The 20729-nt window shown below is 37.5% G+C and overlaps 2 protein-coding genes across 4 annotated transcripts; one reads left to right on the forward strand and one right to left on the reverse strand.

Moving 5' to 3' along the window:
* Window positions 1-3018: 3018 nt before the first annotated feature.
* sox19a (SRY-box transcription factor 19a) lies at window positions 3019-5329 on the forward strand. Its single transcript, XM_079814482.1, has 2 exons — window positions 3019-3953; window positions 4053-5329. The coding sequence occupies exons 1-2, from the start codon at window positions 3307-3309 to the stop codon at window positions 4297-4299; spliced, it is 894 nt and encodes a 297-aa protein (XP_079670608.1). The 5' UTR covers window positions 3019-3306; the 3' UTR covers window positions 4300-5329.
* A 7871-nt stretch (window positions 5330-13200) lies between these two features.
* Window positions 13201-19106, reverse strand: mpdu1a (mannose-P-dolichol utilization defect 1a). Of its 3 annotated transcripts, none has more exons than XR_013816331.1 (8): window positions 18724-19106; window positions 18395-18460; window positions 17828-17960; window positions 17491-17576; window positions 17293-17411; window positions 17090-17200; window positions 15155-15299; window positions 13201-14381 (listed from the first exon to the last, which is right to left on the reverse strand). XR_013816331.1 is itself a non-coding variant. In XM_079814704.1 (8 exons), exons 1-7 carry the CDS (start codon window positions 18833-18835, stop codon window positions 15160-15162), a joined length of 774 nt encoding a protein of 257 aa, XP_079670830.1. In that variant the 5' UTR covers window positions 18836-19106; the 3' UTR covers window positions 13201-14381; window positions 15155-15159. The 3 variants fall into 3 exon arrangements, 2 of the variants coding, with proteins under 2 accessions (XP_079670830.1, XP_079670831.1); XM_079814704.1 differs by having other exon boundaries at window positions 15155-15306; XM_079814705.1 differs by lacking the exon at window positions 13201-14381 and having other exon boundaries at window positions 14617-15299.
* Window positions 19107-20729: the final 1623 nt, after the last annotated feature.

Genomic DNA, 20729 nt, shown 5'->3' on the forward strand with positions numbered 1-20729 from the left:
CATATTCAGCCTCCACATAAAGTAAGGTTAATTGTATAATAAGTGTGTGACAATGACCTGCGACAATGGCTCGAGTCAATATTGACGCCGTACAGTGGGGTTTTGCAGCGTCAGGCCGTGAGCCAGTAGAAAACGGCAGCTCACGTGTCGCGCATGAGATTTGTGGTAATACCACCTGTTGCTCTTCTATGGAATTTCATCGTGTCAAAATGGGCCATAGGTTTCAGTCATTAAAAATGTCGCAAAGCCAGAGAAAACATACTAATCCAAAAGGAGATTCTGGTTTTACAACCCACTGTCTAACACAAAGACAATGCACGGCTGCTGCTGCTGCTGGTTGACGTCGACACGTTTTATGCCCTACTAGTTAGCTTCGCACCACCACGTTCTTTTAAAAGTGTTTCTACAATGGCACTTACTGATATGAAAAGAACAAATCTAACAAATGAATCTCTCAAACTTATATTCTACGTTCAGGCTCCATTAAAAGAATCGCTTTCGGTCCCCATTACATGTGCTGTCAATGATTAAACGGGAGAAACTAGAACAAAAGAGATGAGAATGGAGTACAGAAACTCCTCCTCATCCTGTTCTTGAAATGCTGAGGATCTGATAAGTTTGTTCACTGATGAAAATGTAATGCTGACTATTGCTTTAAAAGTAAACTAGTAACTTTTGTAAGTTGTTAAAACGACCCTAATGAAGTCAACAGCTTTTCGGTAGGCCTTATAGGAACCATTCAGATGATGTGTTAGTACAAGCTAAACTCAGAGGGGGGGGGAGTTCATTGTCACACTTCTTACTGATGGTCAGTCGTAGTCGTGGTGTTTGGGGATGCAGGGCTCACAATAGAAGTGTGAAGTGATGCCTATAGAAACTAATGTGTATGGATGGCTGGGTGATAAGGAGTAACTACTCACACCTGCGGTCATTAGAGAAGACGACTCACTGGGGTAGAAGACATCCGAGTTCAACAGCATCATGGAAGATGGCTAAAGGAGAAAGGAAAAAATTGTTGTAAAGTTTTTCAACAGTAAAATACAAAAGTACTCTTTATTTTAAGTTGTTTCTGTATACTTTTAAAAATAATAGTTCCAAAAGTTATGCCATAGAAGAGCTATTTTTGCCCCCCACACCAACAAAAGTGCCCAATTGCTAAAATCTTTTATAGAAATCTCTATAATTATAATAAGTATAATTGTAAATATTATCCCTAAGGATTTTTTTAATGCGTCAACAAAAACATCTCCTTTAAGACACCAAAACTGCATTACATTTTGTTTGCATATTGTGTTAGCAAATATGTACATACACTATATTGCCAAAAGATTTGGAACGCGTGCCTTTACATGCACATGAACTTTAATGACATCCCATTCTTAATCTGTAGGGTTTAATATGGAGTTGGCCCACGCTTTGCAGCAATAACAGCTTCAACTCTTCTGGGAAGTCTTTTCACAAGGTTTAGGAGTGTGTTTATGGGATTTTTGACGATTCTTATAGAAATGCATTTGTGAGGTCAGGCACTGATTTTGGACGAGAAGTCCCAGCTCGCAGTCTCCCCTCTAATTCATCCCAATGGTGTTCTATCGGGTTGAGGTCAGGACTCTGTGCAGGCCAGTCAAGTTCCTCCACACCAAACTCGGTCATTCATGTCTTTATGGACCTTGCTTTGTGCACTGGTGCACAGTCATGTTGGAACAGGAAGGGGCCATCCCCAAACTGTTTGCACAAAGTTGGGAGCATGAAATTGTCCCAAATGTCTTGGTATGCTGAAGCATTACGAGTTCCTTTCACTGGAACTAAGGGGCCAAGCCCAACCCCTGAAAAACAACCCCACACCATAATCCCTCCTCCACCAAACTTTACACTTGGCGCAATGCAGTCAGACAAGTATCGTTCTTCTGGCAACCGCCAAACCCAGACTCGTCCATCAGATTGCCAGACAGAGAAGCATGATTGGTCACTCCGAGTCCAGTGGCGGCGTGCTTTACACCACTGCATCCGACACTTTGCATTGCACTTGGTGATATAAGGCTTGGATGCAGCTGCTCGGCCATGGAAACCCATTCCATGAAGCTCTCTACACACTGTTCTTGAGCTAATCTGAAGGCCCCACGAAGTTTGGAGGTCTGTAGCTATTGACTGCAGAAGGTTGGAGACTTCTGTGCACTGTGCAAAAAACTAAAACAAAATGGACTTATTGCACAGGTGGCAACCTATCACATTACCACGCTTGAATTCACTGAGCTCCTGAGAGCGACCCATTCTTTCACAAATGTTTGTAGTTTGCCTAGGTGCTTGATTTTATACACCTGTGACCATGAAATATATATATATTTATAGCTTATTCTGGGGGAAACAGAATAAGTAAATTGTAATGTTGTGACTTTGAACACGGCTATTATTGGTTAAAACTATAAAACTGTCCCATACTTTTTTATTTACTTTTATATAATCTAGGCTATATAATCCAACATATATTGAAATTTTTAAATTAAGCCTGATATGGCACAATGCAACATATTAAAAAAAGTAAAATCAAGTATTAAAAATAGAAAAGGCAACCATTTTGTACAATGACCCAAATAAAAATGACTGTCCAGAACTTGCCTTTTCAACAGGTAATCCGTGTCCAGGTATAATAGATGATGTTGTTTTGGTCAGAAATTAAAGACAAGACATTAAAGAAGGATTTGAGCTATTTATAATATCACAAAGTGTTCATTGAAACTGATATATAAATAGTACATTTGACTGTGTATTTGCAGAAGTTCAACTTCTACTAATGAATTAAATGCTCTAATGATTTTGTGGAGGAATAACTATAAGATGGCCAAAAAGTGTTATTTTGTAAAATCCGTTTAAAGAGTTGCAGGTGAAGACAGAAACTCTTCTCCCCAAAACGGAATCCTCCTCCTGCTCTTGGCCTCTCTACATTCACCGCACCCCTTCTTTAGTGATGCTAATGTGGAGAGAAAGAAAGCAGCTGGAGGCGGACAGTGATGAAATTCTATTATCACTCAAGCACTGAAAGAGTCGCAGGCAGGACGCACAGTGAGTTCAGCTCGGACCTGTTTCACTTTTAAGACAAACTAACGTCACTTTAGAACTTGTTGATTGTCTTTAGCCGTTTACAAACACTTCTGGCTATAGTTACAGTCAGTTCGCTCTCGTCTTTTGGAACCCTTTTTGGCGCGTTGAACGTTTAGCTTCGCGGACACTGAAAGTCAGCGGATTTGATTTCAAGTCTTTTAGCAGTTTACGGTGATACTTACGTGTCACCACTAAACTCTGTGGTCAGTCATGTACAGCATGCTGGAACACGACATGAAGTCCGCCGTGCAACAGACGCACCAGAGCGCGCAGGGAATGACCCAGCTGAACGGTGGAGTGTCTCACGGAACCGGCAAACAGACTGTCAACAACCAACAACAACAGAGTAGCGATCCTATGGACAAAGTTAAGAGGCCAATGAACGCGTTTATGGTCTGGTCTCGGGGTCAGAGGCGCAAAATGGCACAGGAGAACCCCAAAATGCACAACTCTGAGATCAGCAAGCGCCTGGGCGCCGAGTGGAAGCTGCTGACGGACGCGGAGAAACGGCCGTTTATCGACGAGGCCAAGCGGCTTCGCGCACTGCACATGAAGGAATACCCAGATTATAAATACAAACCCCGCCGTAAGACAAAACCCGTGCTGAAGAAGGACAACCCGGCTGCTAAGTATCCCCTATCAGCCGGGAACTTGCTGGCGGCAGCCGCGGCTCAGGGGTCAGGTGGAAGCCCGCGGATGGACAGCTACGGCTGGGGTCACACAGGTGGCTATGCTGGCATGCAGACGGATGCTCTGAGCTACAGTCAGCAGCTGCACCGCTATGATCTGTCCGCCCTGCAGTATCCATCCGCCATGGCCACAGCACAGACCTACATGAATGGTGCCAACTCCTACTCGTAAGTTTATAATTATTCCTACAAGCTGCTTTTGTGTGCACTAAAATAACATGCTCACTGAATAAAACATTTAACACTTGTTCTTTTATTTCTCTCCAGCCCCATGTCCTACAGCAGCACTCCACAGCAACCCAGCCCGGTCATGTCCATGGTGAAACCGGACCAGGTGTCTCACTCTCCCACCGGAGCCCACAACCATCAACGGGGCCCTTTACAAGGAGACCTGAGGGACATGATTAGCATGTATATCCCTGGTGGAGACACCACAGACAGTGGAGCACAGAGAGGCTATTCCAACATCCAACAGCATTACCTCACCGGTACAGCACCTCTCACTCACATCTGATCAGGAAACTGTGATTGCCTTCCTGTTTCAGGTCTGCATGGAGGGCCGCCAGGGTCGGTTGTAGATGCGTGAACATTAACTTGATATGTAAAAAAGGATGAGGGGTGTGTGGACACATGGTCGAACTGGATATCTCAAGGCAGCTGGACTTCTGGCCTTGTTGAAGTGCCTCAGAATATAGTGTGTCGTCCCTTTCTATCACGTTTTTTTAAAGGTCCATGTCTGTTTTCTGCATACCGTTCGATGATTATGTCATTGAGGCCTGGTGCACTGTTGTTGGAATTGCTTATAGTAGTAACACGGCACATTTCTTTCCTGTAATCGACTGGCCGTTGTTTTTAATCAACCAGCTGACTGGTTGATATGCTTATTATTTGCATAGTAAACCAGCTAGTTTAATATATCACTGACTACTGACTTTAAAGGCATGGCTGTAATTGCTAAATAGGGAACGATGGGAACTGAGCACACATTCCCTCAGTCGCTGCTTGTCCTGATGATCTAAACACCTCAAAATGAATCTCCCAAGTTTTACTTTTAAGCTTTCATACCATAAGACTTTGTAACATTGTGCTGCTCTTCATTTTTTAGGTAATGCAAAAATATGAAATGCACAACGGTTTAGACATTTTTTGTTAGCGTAGATACATTTATGCCCTGAGCTTCAACAGATTTTTGTTGCATTAAAAAGTGAAAATGAACTAGAGATCCTGCTTAGAGGGATTCGACTGTATTTTCCATTAAAAAAAGAACAATTAATTCTCAACTCATTTGAGAAATAGACCTTTGTGAATAGAAGTGTTGTGTGTATAAAAGGGAGTCAAAACGTTTTGAATAATGTTCATTAAAAACGAAAACTTTATGAGCTTGTTAAAAGACTGTTTGACTAAGAATGTATTGTGTTAAAATGTTTTTGTTTTTTTTTTACTTTTAAGCCCTTATAGTAAGGGTTAATAATCTTGTATGTGACTTGACAACCTTGATAGAAAAACAACAAAAAAATTTAATAAAGTATTTTATTATTTTTGTACACTTGTCTTTCTTTGTTCTCATTATATTCAAATGTAAAAACCAGACTATTTGTCTTTAATTTGCAGTTCACAATGTGCACGGAACTGTGCAATATTGCCCTTGGGTAAACTGTATTTCAGCAGGCTTTAGCATACAACATAAAACAATACATTGAAATAAACAATAATATTGATTGAATGTTTGTTGCAGCAAAACAAATTGAGAAATAACTCCCCATTATTACTCCCACAGGCCCCAGAAACAAGTCCAGAGTTGATCGCTTCAAGTTGGTTAAAACATGATTAGCATTTCAACTACATCTGTTCTTTTCCACTTCCACACATTTTACAAATTCAATTCAAACACAAGATTGTGACGTTCGTAAGTGCTAAACGCTGGATAGAAAGCAAGCCTCACGTTTGTTTAATGATAACATGACAGGTGTTGCTTTACTATGGCGCCACAACCTACACACTTTCACGCATTAGACGATAATGTGATAAGTGCAAGACAGCCCAGCCCAAACACTTCGGCCTCTATTACGAAATTACTGAAACGAGCGTTTTCCAATGATTAATCAAAACTCATATGCATCTACTTTATAAGGCTGCCCATTTAAAAGCGACCAGACTCGTTTAATCCATCGTTAATACGATAGCGGGCTTATGGTCCCGACATTAACGCATTTAAGTCGATATGACTAATATTATAATTAGCTAAAACGCACCAAATTAAGCAAGAAAAGGGAACAATGAGTGCAGAGGACACTGATTTTGGGAGGGACAGGGTCTTAGTTTTGGCGAGTGCTGAGGGGACATCTGACCCCCGTCACCTAACCCCGAGAAGAAAGTGGACATCGATTAAAACTGATAAAAGTTAGGAGGATCAAAACACAGAGGTCGGAAGAATATCCCTCCCTTTCTCTCGTTTTTTTCATACTTTGCCCGCTTTTTCCAGGAGAGAAAGCGAGTGGCTGTCCGGCCCGTAATTGGCCGTTTCGGAGTCTCATTGTCCTGCGCTTTTGAGCACGCAGGTGCGCGCAGTAAAAGCGCGCGGTTCTCAGCGCCTCTTATGCTCGCCTTTGTTCTCCTTTCTCTCGCTCTCCTACCGGGCAGAAAATTAGCGTTGCATTGAGTGCCTCGTCTCCCCTCTCTCAGCAGTCCCGAGCTTAACCCGCTCGCTGCTCCCGCTATTCTCATGGTAATGGTGCAGTCAGGACCGGCTAATCGGGGGTGGAGGGGAGGGGAGGAATTGGGGGGAGATGCCAAGGAAGAGTTTTGAAAGGGGGATGGGAGTTAGAAACACTCACGCTCACGCATATGACGACAAATATAGTCCGCTGGACACATAAATGTTATTGCAGGAAGCTGTGCAGAGAAGGACGACGTCCATAAAGTCAATACAACTTTCAAATACTTAAAAAAAAGCTGAATATCTATTCAAAAACATTTTTGAGCCGATGACGCCATGCACCTTTTTTGGGTCACATTTAAAAAGTAAGTATAATAAAAAATACAATAAAATGCAAAGCATACAAAATGAGTTGGAAACACCATGATCATAAACATGTGAATTTAAAGTCACAGGCTATAGATTTTTTTTTTTCTGTAAAAATGTGTAGGTGGTGTAACTGTCCAGACAGAAAACAGAAAACAGTCTAGATTCTGAAATTCTGAAGAAGAAAAAATCTAACATGATTTCAGCGATGCAATTTTGCTTTAAAATATTACTAACATAAATAAAAAAATAAAAAAAAATTGTCTGCCAATTTGCCAAATCAAGGTCAGTGTGGCATAAGGGCACAACCAACAAACAGGAAGCCATTTTGTTGTCATGTGACAAGGAAAACAGAGAACAGAAAGGTCCCCTTTAAGCTGTTCATAAAAGTCAAATATTTAAAGCAAGATATTTCAACCCTTTCATGAAAGTGTACATTTTGTTCAGGTAAAATGTAACTATAAGAAAAACTATAAGAAAAAACTATAACTAAAAAAACACGAAAATGCATGATATTTACAAAAAAAAAAAATTGTTTTATCTTAAAAAATATGTTTGAAAACATTTTTAAAAATAATGAATACAATGTACACTCACTTATAGTGCAAATAAAGTCTTACTTTTAGCCTACTTTTTACTTGATGGTTAAACTTACTCTTATTTTATTAGTATTTTGTTAATTTAATGTATTATATGTTTTATATTGTGAAGATTCAGTACGAACATGTCAAGTATAGGGAAAGGTTGGGATATACGTGAAGCCATGAAGAATATCATCCAATCGTGTAAGATTTGTTTTGATATTAACATCTTGTTTTCAGAATTAATCAGTTGGCAAAAACTGAGCGAGCATTGTGTGTGTGTGTGTGTGTGTGTGTGTGTGTGTGTGTGTGTGTGTGTGTGTGTGTCTGTGTGTGGGGGTCCATTTGAAGGGGGAGCCAGATTTTCTTGTTGAAAGCATAAAATCTCCTAGCAACAAACAGAGGCTTCCACAGGTTGTTCCCAAAGCAACAGCAATCCCCCAAACTAACCCCAAAACTCAACCCCACACCCTCCAGAGAGAGAGGGGAAGGGGAAGGAACAGACTCCACAACTTCAGTCGAACATTTAAATGCCCATGGACTCACTCAGACAATTTGAGAAACTTTTCATGCACACGTTTGCTTTGCCTAACACATTATCAATTTTTTCAAAAAAGTTCACAAACTGATTTGATAATATGGAACAATAATAATTTAATCATGGTTTAAACATATATGGCAGTCAAAAGTTTGGAATAATTACGTTTTTGAAATAAGTCTCTTAAGGCTGCATTTATTTAATACAAATACAGACATGCAGCAATATTGTGAATTATTACAATTTGAAATAACTGTTTATATTTTAATATATTTAAAACATTTTAACAGCCATTATTAATTCAGTGTCACATGATCCTTCGGAAATCATTCTATGCTGATTTGGCGCTCAAGATACATTTCTTATAATTATCAATGTTAAAAAACAGTTGTGCTGCTTATTTTTGAGGAAACTATGATACATTACCAAGTTGTTTGTACCATTTTAAACAGAAATCAGTACTTCTACTAAACAAGGATGCATTCAATTGTGATAAAAGATTTCTATGTCAAATGAATGGCGTTCTTTTGAACTTTCTATGCACCAAAATATCCTGAAAAAATGTATTACGATTTACGATTACAACTGTTTTCAACATTGATGATAATAATAAGGAACCATTTTAAAATGTAATAATATTAATGTAAATGTAATAAAATTTCACAATATTACAATTTTTATGGTATCAAATAAATTCAGCCTTGGTGAGCATAAGAGTAATTATTCCAAACACTGACCAGCAATGTATAACTTATTAATTTCTGATGAATCATGAAAACAACCATCCAGCAGACATGCAAACAAAAAAAAATCTACACAGTAAATGAGAAACCTGGCTTCAATGTTTTTGTTTTTTTACTAATTTGATATCAGTTTTCTCTGAATCTGAGCAATGTTAAATCAAATCCGACAACTCACAGTCTGAGACTTTTCGATTATACCTCAATTTCCACAGAATGTGTTTTGCCTTTGGCAGAACACTAAGTGATGTACTAGCATGATAAAGCATTTAGCCAGGCAGTGAGGGTCTAAGTTTGGCTCTATATGCGTGTTTTGTAACTCGATGGGACACGGTTGCTATGCTCCAGTTCAGAGCTACAACAGAGAGCAGGACCAACTGCATACTTATGCGCTGCTGTCTGCTTGAATGCCACCTATAACATTATTATGGTTGACTTACATGCTCAAACAAAAACAAGAAAAAGGTGAGAGAGAAGTAAAGCAGGTTTGTCTGCGCAGAAGCCAGATTGAAGGTGTGGCGCTTGTTCGTCACAGAGTGATATAACAAACATTTGCCACCGAAAGATTGTGCAAGAAAAACAAACCAATGACTGACCAAAAAAAACCAAATGCGCAGAATGTCGTCACAATTTCTTAACTAACGTCATACAGCACACCTACTGTTAGTGAGTCAGCAGAAACATGTCAATTATTTCAACTTTGCTCTTGAGCATCAATCATCTCAGTTATAATCAGACGCAAGTGCTGATCTATTATCAGCTCACCTTTTTCCATATATTGACATTTATAGAACTACAACAATCTTAAAATAGATCAATACAAACTAAAATATATGTGTGGCATATTGTTTCTTTTATTCAGTGACTTTAATGGGCAGTGATTTTCTTTGGATATCTTCATTTGAGATGACCGATATATATTGGTACAATATCATAAATTGTTGGATATTAAATATTTTTTTAATTGATCAGTATTAGTTGATATAGTATATTTAATTGTAAAGGCCCATTTACACCAAGATAACGATAACTATATTAGCATCCACACCAGAGGACGATATCGTTCTGTTTATTCTAAGCGCGTGCTTGTCTGCCATTTTAAATGCTCGAGCTTGTTACAACAGGATGGATTCTGATTGGCTGTCAATGTTTTTATCCTTCATCACCTGGAAAAAAAATCGTTCTGAAAGTGATTCCAATGATATCGTTTCTCTGTGCCATTATCGTTATAGCTGTGGTGTGAACTCTGCTATTCATTAATATTGAGAACGATTTTTAACACTATATCTTTATAGTTATCGTCCTTGGTGTGAACGTGCCTTAACACTGTTAAATGTAACATTTACCCAAACTTCAAAATGAATTTCTATTTTTCATACTGTATAGATCACAACATTGTAATGCCTATAACTTTGCAAAATGTTTGGTGTTAGCTGTTAGTGTTTCCTTTTTACTTTATTTAGACGCAATTGTATAAAATATTAATATCAGGCATAAAGGTCCGTTCACTGCAAGCATGATAACTATAGCTGTGTCCCAATTCAGAGGCTTCATCCTTCGAAGGCCTATTGCATCACAGCAGCACGACGATGGCTGTCCCGATTCGAAGGCTCCTTCAAATGGGGCCTCCAAATGCGTCCTTTGTTTCCCAGTCAATGAAGGATACAAGAGATGGATCCTTTGCGGCCTTGCCAACCTCCACATTTTTTTTGAGCGAGAGAGAGAAATGGCCAGATTATACTTTAAGTATTAGGTTTCAACTTACTAGAATATCTAATGATACAAATCTAAAAAAAAATGTTTTTTTAAACTTTAAAGTTAAAATACACTTAGCATTCAGATTGGCATTTTTATCACCCAAACTAAAGATACAGAACCTAAAGGCAAAGGGATCGGTTCACAACCTGATTGGTCAGCTTTTAAAATGTATTGCCTATTTTGAGACGGAACTCACCGAACATCCAAAACAATGCTGTGAGCTAAATGTGCCCGTTGTGTGTGCGTAACCTGCATATGATGGTATTTAGAACAACTGAGAACTCGTGAATAGCTTATAAAATGTGTGTTTTAAGTAGTCAAAACACCGGCAGGAATCCCTCTGTCACACACACAAATGAAGATCTGCTGCCAGGAAACGCAGTTCTGAAGGCAGTACCAAACTGTGAGGGCAATATCAAGACTATGACTAGAAAAAACAGGTAGACTTGAGCATCTTCCTGTTTTTGAGACGACTTTGGTCCGTATTGCGTTCATATATAATTTGAACTCGACCAGAGTTCATTTGGAACTCATCTTTTCAGGGGTCTCTGTACTCTTGTTTGGTGCTTACCAGGGTTCGGATGGCAGTGTTCACACTTATTCGAATGAACCGCACCCAATTGAACTTTCAAAAAAGTCCAGTATAAACATTACAGCCATTTGTCAACGGATGTCACAGTGGCTAAGCGACAAAAACAATACTTTATAAGCTTGTCACAATCACAAGTGAGAGTGCCCCTGATTACCACCTGAGGGCACTCCACCCCGGACTGTCACTCCATCACAAACTAAATTACCCATAATCCTTTGCCCGGACTCATCATCATTCATTGTTTGCACCTGTGTCTCATCACCTCATTACCCCATTACCCCAGCCTATATAAACCACGTTCACTCTGTCATTAACTGCGAAGTCTTGTTTGTTGTATATACTGCATTTCTGAGCGTTTCCCTGGTTTCATGTCTCTGGTTTTTGGATTTCTTGCCTGTCTCCCGGATTACCCTTTTGCCTGTCTCTCCTGCCTTGTTTGACTGTGTGGACTGCTTGCCTGTGTATGACCTCTTGCCTGTTTTTGACTACGAGTGTGGATTACCCCTCCAATAAAGCTGCATTTGGATCTTCTACCTTCTGATTCAGAGCAGTACGTTACAAATCTAGACTGTCCCATTTAACAACGCTTGGCCCGAACTATGCGGCCTTCGAAGGTGTGGCTTTGAAGTCAGCGTCCTTCGAAGTATGCAGCCTCTGAAATGCGACACAGCTTATAACGATAAAGTTTTAAAAAGGTTCTAAATATAAATCACAATTATTACGATACTGGCACAGAGAAACGATATATCGTTGGAACCACTTTCAGACTGATTTTTTAACACCTGATGAACGATAAAGACATTGACAGCCAATCAGAATCCATCAGAGATTGAGCATTTAAAGATTAAATTATAACATTATTTCACTGTATTAATAAAAGCAAAGAAGAAATACCATAAAACATTATGAAAGGTCATACTGGCAGGTCATAAAGTGTTTCGGTTTGCTAAAGAGAGTTGAATAAAGCCACATTTATATGTGGATAAATGTGTCTGCTAAAGTTTTAAGAACTAAAGCTGCCTGATAAACTGGATTTCAGTTCTATTATTGAGTTCTACCCAAATGTGAAAACACATTCCTACCACTAATTTTATGTGAATCCAACCAGACGGACAAAAATTCAAGAACCGTTGAAGATATGATGGTTGACAGGTGATCTTTCCACACCTTTCGTTTCCTATCTCTTTCTTTATCTTGCTCTCTCTCACACACATTTTGTTTGAGCATATAAACAATACATCATTTCTTTTCTTTTTCAGTCAGGGTACTATTTTTGGTAAGCACATTATTTGCCAAAATCTTTGTCAGTTCACAGGAGAAACTGAGGAGGAGAGAGTTTTGACATGCCGCACTGAACTGCAAAGGGATTACAACACTCAGATTGGAGTATTGATCCACTGCAGCTGCTCTTGCATGGAGGATGAAGAGAGACAGAGAGAAAGACAAAGAGAGAAAGACTGACACATAGCAATGCTTTAGTCTTGCAATCTGATTTCTGAAATAGTGTTTTTCCACTATACTCAAAATGACTGCATCAACTTGGAGCACTTTTGGCCATGTGGACCAAGAAAGTAAACTTTCAAACACTTTTCACACTCTCAATAATTCATTATAATAGTCTAGTAACAAATGTCCAACAGTGCATATACATACATAACAGGGGAATTTTCTCTGAAAATCATGAACATTTCAACCACAGCCTTATCTGACATGACGAAAATACAAGTGACGGAAATTGTAAAAAAAAAAAAAAAGAATAAAAGTTTTTAAATGAATTGTTGGATTAAAATGGCTTGCTCCTTTATCTTGCTTAATTATATTATACATTATATAATATTAAAATATGATTTATATTATAAGACACTTAATTTATTCTTTTCACACATTTAGAAAAATATGTCAAAATTAAACATAATCTGCACATCATGTCTCTTTTGCCATGCTTTTCTCTGATACTTTTGTCCTCTTTGGTAAACATGTATAATAGCTTCTAAAAAAAACTTTATTGTGGCAAAACTGTTGGTCATCTGACACCACATCTCAGATACAGTCATAATTGGTGTAATATATATATATATATTATTTCAATATTGAAAGTCTGGGCCTGGAACAAAGGTAAAACAATAAAATGTATTCATGAAAAGCATTTGAACATTGCAAAAAATAAATGCTAAAAGGCATGGCAAAAGTTCCAGACAGTTTTAATGCACATTTTTAATACATATTCACACACATTTTTTTTATTGAAATCTGTTCACTGTAATATTTACAGTGAACATTTAAAAAAAAACAATAATAACGGCACATAAAAGCAACTGCAACTGAAGAAACACCCCTATCTAAATGAGGTTTACTTCATCTGCACTCATTCAGAATTTTTAATCGTTCGTGTTTGTCCAAATTTCAGTACACCGTGAATTACTATCTGCAGTCGGATCTGTATCATCAGCCACCAGCGACTTGAGTGCGGCCCACACAGATAGAAATACTCACCAAACACCCAGAGCACATTCTTAAGATATATGGAAGAATTGCATCAATGGGCTGCTTATCAGACACAACAAAACAACACACATCAAAGTGATCCGATAATACAGACACACAATCACAAACTCTAAAACTCGTGTAAAAACACATGTAAAAACTATAAGTATAAAATACATAAGTAAATCACTTTGTTTTTAACATAACTCTTCAAGTCCTCACGCACAATTCTTTCAGACCCTCATGGGCAGGGCAAACAAACACACGCATAGTGTGGCGTTTCCACACAGACACACAGATTAGATCATTATGATGGTAGATTGAGCTCTGTCAGACAGGTAGATAAGAAGCGAACCACACGCATACACAGACGCTTTATGACTCGTGTTTCAGCGAGTTTTCATTGCTCCGGAAACACACACAGCCCCGCAGAGAAGACCTCCCACAAAGCAGACAGAGCCAGGACTACACAACCAGACCCAACAAACAAACCACACCACAGCGTCAACACAGCGCCTAAGCAACACCAGAGAACATACTGTCCTGTCGTTTCAATGCGTTTAAACTACTTGTGGACTTCACTACTAATCCCCAAGATGCTTTCACCCAAAACAAGTAAAAAAAACGATTATGTAAAAGGAAACAACAACGTTCAATGAGCTTTAACAATATTAGAAACATACTTTATTACAGAAAACTATTTGTAAAAATGTGCAGAGTATAGCATACAACTTGAAATCCCATCTTGAGACTGAAAGTTGAAAATACAAACATTTCATGAGACATTGGATGATAAACCTCTTTTTCCAGGTGTGCAAATGCACATTCTGAGATGTAAATCCAAGTCAGAATATACCTGACCAAGTGACAGAAAAACAGATCTGAAAAAATAAAGAACAACATATATTTACAGTACTAGAGAATGTATTAAGAGTATAAACTCAATAATGCGCAGTAATTAAAAGAGTAAACACTACTCTTCTGCCACCTAGTGGTGCCTTTTTGCAATCTTCACAAGCACTCGAGTTCATTACTACTGCCACACAGAGGCTGACTTGAGAATTAAGCACTCAAATTGTCTCACTGCATCCTATTTTTTTTTTTTAGCTTTTTTGTTTGTTATTGGTTGGTATCATTTTCTTACAGAGATGGATCAGACGACCCAACTGATTGATTTCACTCAACAAGTACCTATTCATGGCATTGACAATTAACTGAAGTGCAGTATTTACCCAGTAGTATGGTTCACATGTCAACCAAATATTTGACTTTCGCTGAATTAACCAAATTTATATTTGATATAAGTATTGATATGAAGCCATTACTAAACACATACAATTCATTTGATTATCGACAGTAAGGGGTTCAAAATCACACCTCGAGAGTCCAAAACAGCTGAAAACCTCTTTCCTTTGCCTCACAACTCATTAAATTGAAATGTGATTTCTTTGGTAACAAAAAATTTAACTGGACTTCACTATGCAATAGCAGGTTTTGACATGCCTATGATATTGCTACATGACAAGTGTTTTAATAGAGATAGAAATTAGATTTCACAATGATTTTCAGAGACATTCAGTGAATGAGCGTGCCAAAACATACTGTACTATAGGGGACACTAGGATACTTTCTGCATACAAGTAGTTTATTTTACCTCTTTTATTCAGCCTTGTCTTTCTGCACTTGCCCTTTTTTCTCGTGGTTTGTCATGCATTTATTCCAGTACATCAGGATCTGTGCAAGCAACACTCCACTGCCACAACAGGCCAGTGCATGCATCTGACTTGAGAGAGAAAGGCCTGTGTCCTTCAGAAAGAGAGAGAGAGAGAGAGAGAGAGAGAGAGAGAGATTATAAATGTGAAAAGAGATATTACAATGGGTAATATTAACATATACTAATGTGTGAATATTTAAATAAAAACATTTATTTTCGGTATAGGAACATATCTTAACGTCTTGGCTAAAAAAATCTTCCAAACATTTTTACTATAAAAAGACAGAGCACCAGAGCATGTTGTTACACGACTACAGCACAAGTTTTCACGATGGAAGCTGTCATTAGGTTTTCTGAGTTGCAATGTCAAGTAAGAACAACTTTAAAATTAATTGAATCTCTTTACAAACAGACACTTAAAATGTTTGGTCAGCGGTCCAAAAATTATCACCATTGCAATATAATTTATTAAGTTTTGATAGTACTAAAGTTGATAGTACTTGTTGATGCTTGCTTGATTTTTAAGATTTTAAATGGGTGCGCACCTCCCCCTTTATGCCAGTTTGTAATGCAGAAAGAAAATAATGGCGGAAAAACAAGAGACTGTGTTATACAGTTTATGAGTACAACATTTGGACAAATTATTCCAAATTTGAATATAAACTAAAGAAATGGCTAAAAGCTAATCAAACTTGTAATCGTGTAAATTATATTTGTTTATGTTTCTGACATTATTATCTCTAGGAGTGCTACTGCGTTAGTGATTTGGTACTATACTGCTTTGATACTAATGTGATACTTTGTGTATGATACATGTTTTATTATTTGTGGATAATAGTGTGTGTGTGTGTGTGTGGGGGGGGGGGGGTACATGTGATAATTTGCTTTGTGATAATTTACTTAGTGTTAAGGGTTGCCTTTTGAAAAACTGGCAAGGAGCAACAGATGAAAATTTGCCGGTGTGGCTAACTCTGGCTTATTTACAGTATCTGATGGTTGATTAATGAGCACTATTAAAAAAAAGAAGAATTAAATAGCGACAGATCTTTTTCTTCCTTGTTTTGATGAGCTATCGAAAAAGATTGAAAAAAATGTAGGGTGGAATCATCGGTTGAATGATTGAGAGAACTACCTGAGAGAAGTCTGTGATTTCTCAGAAGATCAAGTTATGCTATTTTAATTAAAAATGACAAGGTCAAAATGTATTTGTTTTTAAACATATGCATGGATGAATTGTTCACAATAAGATCTAAAATATGCATTAAAAAAAAATGGATTTTCCTTTCATGCCGACTAAAGACACATTTTCGACAGCTACAAAAAAAAAAAAAACATACAATAACCATTTTTAGGTCAGTACTTATCATTATTAATCAGCTGCACAAATGTTTAGAATTTTATAATATATAAAATAAAAAATAAATATAAAATAATTATCATTTTAAAATTGTATAAAATTGTGACAGCTTTATGAAAAAATACTCTAATTCTACACTAATTATATTGTTGACCACTATCTTAACGCATGCCTGTGTGTTTTTATTGTGTTCACTTGTTCACTCAACAGCCACAGAAAAAATAGGACAGAATTCACAAAAATTATCATTTCAAAGGAGTCTCAGGTATTTCGCTTTGACAAATGTCGCCACAAAGATGGCAATATCCACAATCCTTGTCCTTGTGGGGACATTTTTTGATTCCCATGAGGAAAACAGCTTATAAATCATACTAAGTGGTACTAAGTTTAAAATGTAAAAAAATTGGTTCATGGGTTACTGATAGAATATACAGTTTGTACAGTATAAAAATCATTACGTCTATCACACAAAGATAGTAAACCAGTGTGTGTGTGTGTGTGTGTGTGTGTGTGTGGACCTGCAGGGAACTGAAGATACGCCCCAGAGAGCCGAGAAAGACCAGGAAAACAGAGAGTGCAGACAGCTGTCCTGTGTGTCCATATTTGAAGTTACTGCCTGCCTGGAAAAACTGAACACACACAACATAAAATACAAAAAACCCCCAAAAATCTTGTTTTTACAAAGACAATTTTATAAAGGGGGTACAAAGTCCTGTCTCACCCTTCCAGCAATAACCAACAGCACATTCCATTCATGCAGGGTCCAAACCACTGACACAGGGGTCAAAGGTGAGGCCAGGAGGAACATAAAGCCACAGTATAGAGCAAGAAAATATACACCTGCATGAAAAACCCAAACAAACATTAGATTATGAAAAAGGACATTCTCTCCATATGGTTTAGGCCCTCTTTTTCTAACCTTTTATGGTTTTCCCTCTGTAGTGCTGGATGAGCAAAGCCAGGACAGCAATCTGGATCAATGCAAACAAACTTTCCCCCCAGGCTCTGCAAACACACACACACACACACACACACACACACACACACACACACACACACACACACACACACACACACACACACACACACACACACACACACACACACACACACACACACACACACACACACACACACACACACACACACACACACACACACACACATTCATGTCTTAGCATGACTGCATACACACACTTACCACAATCCTCTCTACAGTATGTACATTTTTGACATTATTTCAAAAGCTGTTTTACCCTATGGGGAAGTTTTGAGTGTAACAGAAAGCTGCATGAGTAGAGATGGCCAACAGCTCCAGAAAAATAGATGTCAGACACAGTCCATTAGAACTTCCAGACCAAAGAACTTTCCAGATCTGAGGCAGTGGAGCTGTGGGAAGAAATTAAAATACTATTTTATGAACATTTTTGTTCAAGTTTTTATTTTTATATTTTGTTTTCATTCTAGTTAAAGTTCAAATAAATTGTTGTGTGTTTTTGTAATTTTCAGTAGTTTTTGTTAATATAGTTTGTATAATTGTTTTTTTGTTGTTGTTATTTTAGTCAATCAAATTAGGGTTAGACACCTAAACTAAAATGTATTGCTACTTTGGCAACTAGCTTAAATAATTAAATATATATATATATTATTTTATTAACTTACTTTACTTTATTTTATGGCTTTAGTTTTAGTTAACTATAATTAACCTGGAAGAAGATACACACATACTATAAAATAATCAATATAGAGCTGAGAAAATACGTTATTACAACTTCGGTGGATATGAAATATGCAAAACTGATGACAAATAGACTACTACTTACCAATAACAATTCCCATCAAAATCCATATTCCCACAGTCTTACTCAGGATAATCTTCAGACAAGGTACTAGAGAACAATACACAGTGCACAGTAAAGAAATGTCATGTCTACAGGCCAAACACACACTGACTGAATCTGTCAGCTGTATTTTTTTACGGTCTATGGCTGTGACCCACATTAACATCATTACAAAAAGTCATCTGTCACGCAATCTATTAAGAGTAAATAGGCCTACCTATTATACAATTAATTTGTTTTCACAAATCAGGACATGTTTGAATATTCACTGACATTTTCACACGTTTATTCGATATAAAGATGTCTCTCACCGTGCATAAAGTTGAAGTAAATGAAAAAGTGGTCATAGCATTTTTCTGGCATGAAGTAAGTTAGCAAAAAATCTTTCAACGGAGGCATCGTCTCTTGGTCAGACGTGTCCATAGTTCGTGTATTCCTGTCGGTGGTCGTTTATCTTATCCCGACCCAAACCTTCAGCACGGAGAATAATCAGTCAATAGATTGACAGATTCCTTTACAGGGCTAAACTAACCAAATAGTCGTCCAAAATTAAATAGGTGACTTTTGTCGTCTTTTTGTAGCGTCTAAGCAAACTCTTTTTTGAACAAATGGCTTATTTTGTAAAAATCCACTAAAACTGCCACTAGTTTGACGGGAAAGCAGCCTCACCAATGATGTTTAAGTTTTAGAGGGGGCGTGCGTGTCTATGGATTTAGAGTGTGTACAGTTAGCTTGTGTTGTAAACTCACGAATGGAGAGCCCTTTCATGGACGTGTTTTAATGCAGTTAAATTATCTAATAACCTAATAAACCTTTTTGTATTTCCGCAATTCTATGCTTTTTTCATTTACATGCCGCGCCAGCAGCGCTGAAAAAATACAGAGTTTATACAGGGGGCGCTCGCGGCTCACAGACAAATGCAGAATTCGGAACCGCATACTAGCAAACTACTCTTACTATTCCTGCCATAGAAAGATATAAAGAGGCGGTTACATAGTAATAGCCGTATGAAAGCACGCGGTTCCGAATTCAGCAAATATGTACTTGTATACTTATTATTTTATAAACAGTAGGCTAATTAAGTAGAATAATCCAATCTGAATTGATCATATTCCCCATTGTAGTCCCATTCTTATTTATTTATTTTTATCTAGTCAGATTTCTCTGACTGTGATTCTGTAATTTTCTTCTGTCATGATACTTCATTCAGTTTGAGGGTAGGCTACTAAATCGATGAGATGCTATTAAAAAATATTAATAAAACATCATCCATGTAACTGATATAGGCCTATTTTGTACATAAAGACCCGGGTATGGGGCCATTTACATTATTTTCAATTTGCCATTGTAGCCTACTACAGCTATATTAGAAAAGTTTCCAAGTATTCCCTTAAAAATATAACACAGAATGCAGCACTAATCCTGCCTATCATGCTAAACATGTAATCAGTAAATTTCTCATGCCTGTCGTATGAACTTTTTATGATGCTGTAAATACAAGATGTATTAATACAACATAAATTAATTTTTATGTTTTGTTTAAAAACCTCTTTCAATGCTTTGCTTATTCTCACAAATTTCAGTTCAGATGATGTTTGGTGCATGCATATTAAGTACTGGAGAGCAAACAAAGGAATTGTTTTTATTTTCTGAATTGACAACTATGCCAAGTATGGTAGAAACTGAGGATGTTGATGAGGATTATCCATGTCATGCAAATCTGATTGTGTTTGAGACGCCAATGGAAGAACTTCATTTGACAATCATGTTAAAAATTAAACCATGATCAAATACTGAGATAAGATGCCAGATAAGAGGGCTCTATAAAGGGGTTCATATTCTTATAACAGTTATTCTTTGTCTGATCTTAAGTAAACTATTTAAAAAACTCCAGAACAAGGGAACTGGATATGCTACACATATAAACACATAGCCACTAGTGCTCATTGGATACATTAGAAGTAAATATTAGATGAAACAACTTTTTCTTTTTTTTTGCATTGGAAGTTACTACAATGTTTTGTGAAGTTGGGTGGTTATAGCAACTCCCACTAGTTAACCAGCTGTATTGACGATCCACTGATTGCTAATAGTGTAAAGAATGCTTGTGAAGGAGCCGAAATTCAAAGTCACAATCTTTTTGTACATGGTTTGCCTAAAAGGGTGTGTAAGTCGGTATGTTTTACTATGCTAGGGTTAGGGGTTACGCAAACAGGAAAAGCCTTTAAAGGAGATATGTGTTCTTGTAGTGTTTCCATAAACCATGACCGCACCTCAACTCAAACATAAACTCTGCCGAACATCAAAAACTAACTCA

The sequence above is a fragment of the Gobio gobio genome (genome assembly GCF_949357685.1).
Source record: "Gobio gobio genome assembly, chromosome: 4".
Taxonomy (NCBI): domain Eukaryota; kingdom Metazoa; phylum Chordata; class Actinopteri; order Cypriniformes; family Gobionidae; genus Gobio; species Gobio gobio.

What these genes read in the sequence shown, in the direction of transcription:
- sox19a (XM_079814482.1), top strand. Translation starts at nt 3,307, where the DNA reads ATGTACAGCATGCTGGAACACGACATGAAGTCCGCCGTGCAACAGACG. An exon ending in AATGGTGCCAACTCCTACTC is followed by an intron (nt 3,954 to 4,052) that starts GTAAGTTTATAA and finishes ATTTCTCTCCAG; the next exon opens with CCCCATGTCCTACAGCAGCA.
- mpdu1a (XM_079814704.1), bottom strand. Translation starts at nt 18,835, where the DNA reads ATGGACACGTCTGACCAAGAGACGATGCCTCCGTTGAAAGATTTTTTG. An exon ending in TGTTGGTTATTGCTGGAAGG is followed by an intron (nt 17,201 to 17,292) that starts GTGAGACAGGAC and finishes GTGTGTGTTCAG; the next exon opens with TTTTTCCAGGCAGGCAGTAA. An exon ending in GTATCTTCAGTTCCCTGCAG is followed by an intron (nt 15,307 to 17,089) that starts GTCCACACACAC and finishes CTCTTTCTGAAG; the next exon opens with GACACAGGCCTTTCTCTCTC.